Source organism: Leuresthes tenuis, unplaced genomic scaffold (assembly GCF_036924035.1).
Source record: "Leuresthes tenuis unplaced genomic scaffold, fLeuTen1.0.hap1 SCAF_9, whole genome shotgun sequence".
Classification (NCBI taxonomy): Eukaryota; Metazoa; Chordata; class Actinopteri; order Atheriniformes; family Atherinopsidae; genus Leuresthes; species Leuresthes tenuis.
Window position 1 is genome coordinate 1,385,384 of NW_027325363.1, and position 6,206 is coordinate 1,391,589.

A 6,206-nucleotide genomic window follows, 5' to 3' on the forward strand; every position below is an offset into this window, starting at 1 on the left:
AAGGAGAGAGGAGACAGGACGCAAGGAGACAAGGACAGAGGAAAGGAGGCAAGGAGAAGGGGGCAGGAGGCAAGGAGACAAGGAGAGAGGACAGAGGAAAGGAGGCAAGGAGAAGGGGGCAGGAGGCAAGGAGACAAGGACAGAGGAAAGGAGGCAAGGAGAAGGGGGCAGGAGGCAAGGAGACAAGGAGAGAGGACAGAGGAAAGGAGGCAAGGAGAAGGGGGCAGGAGGCAAGGAGACAAGGACAGAGGAAAGGAGGCAGGAGGCAAGGAGACAAAAAGACATGGAGAGAGGAGACAAGAGGCAAGGAAAGAGGACAGATGAAAGGAGGCAAGGAGAAGGGGGCAGGAGGCAAGGAGACAAGGAGAGAGGACAGAGGAAAGGAGGCAAGGAGAGAGGAGACAGGTGGCAAGGAGAGAGGAGACAGGATGCAAGGAAAGAGGACAGAGGAAAGGAGGCAAGGAGAGAGGAGACAGGTGGCAAGGAGAGAGGAGACAGGATGCAAGGAGAGAGGACAGAGGAAAGGAGGCAGGAGGCAAGGAGAAGGGGGCAGGAGACAGGAGGCAAGGAGAGAGGACAGAGGAAAGGAGGCAGGAGGCAAGGAGACAAAAAGACATGGAGAGAGGAGACAGGACGCAAGGAAAGAGGACAGAGGAAAGGAGGCAAGGAGAAGGGGGCAGGAGGCAAGGTGACAAGGAGAGAGGACAGAGGAAAGGAGGCAGGAGGCAAGGAGACAAAAAGACATGGAGAGAGGAGACAGGACGCAAGGAAAGAGGACAGATGAAAGGAGGCAAGGAGAAGGGGGCAGGAGGCAAGGAGACAAGGAGAGAGGACAGAGGAAAGGAGGCAAGGAGAAGGGGGCAGGAGGCAAGGAGACAAGGAGAGAGGACAGAGGAAAGGAGGCAGGAGGCAAGGAGACAAAAAGACATGGAGAGAGGAGACAGGACGCAAGGAAAGAGGACAGATGAAAGGAGGCAAGGAGAAGGGGGCAGGAGGCAAGGAGACAAGGAGAGAGGACAGAGGAAAGGAGGCAGGAGGCAAGGAGACAAAAAGACATGGAGAGAGGAGACAGGACGCAGGAAAGAGGACAGAAGAAAGGAGGCAAGGAGACAGGTGGCAAGGAGACAGGAGACAGGATGCAGGGAAATAGGACAGATGGAAGGAGACAAGGAGAAGGGGGCAGGAGGCAAGGAGACAAGGAGAGGGGGCAGAGGAAAGGAGGCAGGAGGCAAGGAGAAGGGGGCAAGGAGAGAGGACAGAGGAAAGGAGGCAAGGAGAGAGGACAGAGGAAAGGAGGCAGGAGGCAAGGAGACAAAAAGACATGGAGAGAGGAGACAGGACGCAGGAAAGAGGACAGAAGAAAGGAGGCAAGGAGACAGGTGGCAAGGAGACAGGAGACAGGATGCAGGGAAATAGGACAGATGGAAGGAGACAAGGAGAAGGGGGCAGGAGGCAAGGAGACAAGGAGAGGGGACAGAGGAAAGGAGGCAGGAGGCAAGGAGAAGGGGGCAGGAGACAGGAAGCAAAGAAAGAGGATAAAGGAAAGGAGGCAAGGAGAGAGGAGACAGGTGGCAAGGAGAGAGGAGACTGGATGTAAGGATGCAAGGAGAGAGGACAGATGAAAGGAGGCAAGGAGCGAGGATACAGGTGGCAAGGAGAGAGGAGACCCAGGAGAGGAGACCCAGATCAGTTGCCATCGATGCTCATTTCACTGTTGAAGCTAAATGTGATTTCCAGACTTTTGGTTCTTTCCGGACTGAACGTATAAATGTGAAGTTTTCATGTGTAATAAAGCTAAATGTGTGTTTTTGGTTCTGTTCATTCAAGCTGTGCTCAAATATTTTGAGTTTTGTTTTATTTATTGTAGAAGAAAGAAGGGAAGTGAAACCGGACCGTGGATGACTTCTGCTGACTCAGCTGATTTGGTTTTGTCTGTGGAGCCACATGATGATGTTCTGTTTTCTGAAACCACAAGAAAAACCAAATCTGTCCACAATCATGTCCCAATACATCATAATAAAATGTTGATATGAGAAAAGAAAATACTGTTTACACTAAATAAATCTTTATCTTACAGGTTCTGTCCTTTCATCTGAAAATGCTCTTTCTCATCCCTGCAAACAATGGATTTTATTGTTACTCTGCTGCCACCTGGTGGTTAAAATATGCAATTACTCCTGTTTCTTTGTCATTACACACCATGGCCTCTAGAGGGCAGCGTAGAGACATAATCTTAAGACTTCTTGGTTCCTGAAGACGCTCGAAAGGTAAAAAGTGTTGATTTTTATCAATATTTTCAGTTTAGAAATATTCTTTTAATGAACAGAACAGGAAATATTGCTATAATATTTCAGTAGTTACTTTCATATTATCTTAATGTTTCAGTATCGCGTTTCAATATATTTTTGTATTTTAGTTTAGTGCCTTCATCTGCCCATATCTTCTAAAATAAAGTCCAAAAAGTCCAAATAGAAATTTAATTAGACTGGTGATCGAAGTAAAACCTGAACTAGAACCAGGAAGTCACGGGGGAAGAAAAAATGTAATCAAATTCATCGCAACACAATCTTAATCCAGTGAAATTAATTTGATTCCAAATTAGTCTAAAATAAAAACAAAAGTAGTCTAGCTAAGGAAACATTTTCTGATTCAATCCCCCGTCTTGAGCGAGCACAAAGCGACTGTGGGAAGAAAAAACTCCCTTTTAACAGGAATATTTCTGCTTTTAAGATAAACATCGGTGCAGTACCACCATGAAAACACTAGAGGGCAAACACCATTAAAAATACCTTGTAAATAAATTAAAGAATGAACATCCAGGTGTAATAACAACACATGGCCACTAGAGAGCGTAAAGTTTATATATATGTGATGTTTTGAGGGTTCTTGTTTTTAAGGAATGTTCTTTTTTTAATTGATATATTAAATTACATGTGCTTCATAAATGTTTTTAAATAGGAACTATTCTCACCCTTATTATAAAAGCTCTTATGTGCAGCTGATTTCAAAACGCTTATCGTAGGGATGTAATTTAAGGATGCAACCACCAGAGGGCAGCGCACCAACACAATTATAACAGCAACTATTACACTATATTACATAACTATCATGGTTTAGCACCATCATGACTGAAAGGAATTTGTATACAACTGAACTCTCCTGCTTTCCTCTTCCTCCTCAGTCGGGGAGAATCCCAGCAGAGAAGCTTCCTCGTACAGAAATGTTGCTGCTAAAACTCGTTCTGACAGTTTTCCTGCCAGCACAGAGGAGCATCAGCCAAGAACAATTCAGATATTCATTTGAGTTTAACGCTGATACCCATGCATTAGTGTTTAAATCACTTATCCTGAACCACTTGTCTTTATTACCAAATGTCAGATACCTCAGAAAGCTTCAGTTCATTCCTTTCAGGACTCCTGCAGGTATGAAGTTCATTTTATCTGATGCTACACAGGCTGAGAATAACAAACATAATAGCAAACATGCAGGCAAACGAACACGATCTCTGATAAATGTTTCATGATGTACAGTAAATGTTATAAAGTTATAAAGGGACAGCCAAGGACTTAAGTTTGTTAAACACAGATTTTCTTATTTGTCCAAAGTCCTGAATGAAGGACAATGGAGCTGAGATACACAATATTTAATGAAAAGAGTCTAAAAACAGGAAAGTTCCATGTTCCATGGGATGCTAAGATGGATTCTGCAGGTGGAGGATATTAAGGTCGGGGGGGAAAGGTTCCCTTTTTCTTTTGGAGATCAAGGAAGAGTCAAGGGGCTCGATGACATCTGCACTTAATCTCTAAAAGAAGAAGGGAACCTTTCCCTCAGGGCCAAGGAGAGCAACTGGAATGATCCCTGAAGGTTTAAACATTTAGATTCTACATCAAAACTCATTTTATAGTCCCAAATTCATTCAGCAGCACGTTTAGAGTCCAAGCAACCAGCCAGAACTTCAAATAGTTGCATGAGAAGGTCTGGATCTCTACAAAGCTTTAATTCAGAGAGTGAGTCTGGGATCTTATGCTGAGGAAAATCCAAGATCCATTCATCAAAAACTGAAGTCTGAGAAGCCAGAAACCGAAGCTCTTCAGGGTGTTCCTAAACCAGAACCGAAACCAGGTTCCAGATGGTGCCTGAAGTAAAGAAAAGGAACACAAGCAAAGACCCTTCAGAGCTAAAAAGGCTTAAACTTTTCACCTTATCAGGTTTGAACTGCTTTAAAGGGGTTTTCTGGATAAAAAAGGGTGTTTAGAACATCAAAAAGTCTGATTTTACCTGAACTGGAAATGCTAACAGCCGTGCTGTTGATGTTAATGTTTCCTACAGCTGATATACACAAGTTATATCCTTTGGGGATTGGCTTAATTTAATGTTACAGCACATTTTACCACCAGATGGAACACAATCCTCCTGGTATCAGATCTTCGCTGCAGCTAACAGAAGAAGAGGAAGCAGTAGCCGCGCTAACATTAGCAAACAGAGAACGTAGAGATGACTGGAAGTGAATGAAAATCACAGTAACTCAACAGCAGAAGAAGCAGAGAAGCGAACATTACCTTCAGCATCACCCTCTTACACAAATAAATCTGCAGTTTTCTCTGCTAATTTCATGATGTTAGCTAGCATTGATGCTGTGCTGAAAGACCACCGCTTGGTTGGCTTTATGTGAATTATCAGGAGCAGAAAGTTAACGAGGACATTGTTTTTGTCAGGTCTCACAGAGACTCTTAGGTTTTTGTACCTTCTCTTGTCACTTCCTGTTTTATTTTGAAATTAACAACTCCTCTGGTTTCAGATAACTTGCCCTTCCTCCCGTGTCTCGTTATCTTCCCTGATTCCCAAAGTGTTTCCACCTGTTCCCTTGGTTCCTCAGGTGTATTTAGTCTGCATCTCGTTGCCAGTGTGTTAAATTTGTCTCTCGAGCTTTCGTCTTCTAGCCTCCAAAGTGATTCCACGCCTAAGTATCCAAATATCTTGTTTATTAATGATTTCCTCCTTGAGAGCGATTTTTCTGTTGTAATTTTTCCCATAGATTTAGCTCAAGTGAAGTTTTCTTTGTCTTGTCCTTTTTCAGTAGTATCTCCGGTAGAGGAGTGTCTTTCATTTATAATTATAACTTTCATAGCAGCTCCATTAGAAGGAGCCTTTCTATAGAGCCTCCGATGGTTCAGATAAGTTTATTTGTAAGATTTATAAAAACCTTTTGTTTTGTCCTCCTAGCGTGGAGAGAACTTTCTTTTGATAAGTTTTATAGCCTCACTCTCCTCTCCATAGGTATAGAGGAGAGTGAGTTAGGAATTTATAACCTATTACTTTGCTCTACAAGTGACTATCATTATATAAATAATCTGATTATTGATTCTACCCTGCAGTGCTTCACGGATCGTGACAGTTTTTGCATCGATGTTGCTGTTCCACAAGAGAATTTAGCTATTTTGTCTTGGCTGTTTTGCTAATTAGATCAGTATAAACATAAGTGTTGAATAGGTGCAGAAACATAAGCCTCCTTTGGTGAAACGCTGCCCCCTAGTGGTGAAAAATGTGTGAGGCGCTCTTGCTTCTATTCCGATATTCTGTTCTGCTTTTGGTTAAGTTTAGGCATTAACAGCGACTTGTTTAGGGTTAAAAACATGGTGTTTAGCCCTTAAACCCTTTCATTACAAAATAAAGAAACTTCCCGTTGAAAAACATTAATTTAGATCTGAAATAATGATGAAATACAAACTGATTTGTTTCGAGCCTTTTTCTGCATAAAATCTGGGAAACATGTTTAATTAGATCATAATCATTACTTGTATTAAAAGGTATGTAATATGAATTAAATAAATGAAAACACTGAGCATCAGAGATCTACTTAGATAATAAATTACACCAGCTGCAGCCTTTCAGCCAGTTTTAGCTCTTTATTTCCGTTTTGTGGCTGATTTTTCAGCTCAGAGTCGGTATTTTCAGCGTCTCATAAGCAGCTGATGAAACCTCTGATACTCAGAAGTCACTCTGAGGCTTTTTATGTTCATAAAGACTGTTGTGTCTGGTTTGTCTGATGTTTCTAAGGAAAACAGGAACACAAATTTTGTTTTAGACTTGCAAATGGACAAAAAAAAAAAACTGCACACGGTGAGAAGCACTGCAGCAGGTTTTAATGCAGCTCCCCCCCCCCCCCCATGTGCATTCAGTCCTTCCTGAAGTGAACGCTGTGCAGA

The 6,206-nt window shown here is 42.6% G+C and overlaps 1 protein-coding gene across 1 annotated transcript; it reads left to right on the forward strand.

Annotated features, from left to right (window-relative positions):
- The first annotated feature begins 522 nt into the window (after nucleotides 1–522).
- Nucleotides 523–1,659, forward strand: LOC140313669 (uncharacterized). The gene is made up of 2 exons (XM_072391663.1): nucleotides 523–1,568; nucleotides 1,599–1,659. Exon 1 carries the CDS (start codon nucleotides 616–618, stop codon nucleotides 1,414–1,416), a length of 801 nt encoding a protein of 266 aa, XP_072247764.1. The 5' UTR covers nucleotides 523–615; the 3' UTR covers nucleotides 1,417–1,568; nucleotides 1,599–1,659.
- The last annotated feature ends 4,547 nt before the right edge of the window (nucleotides 1,660–6,206 follow it).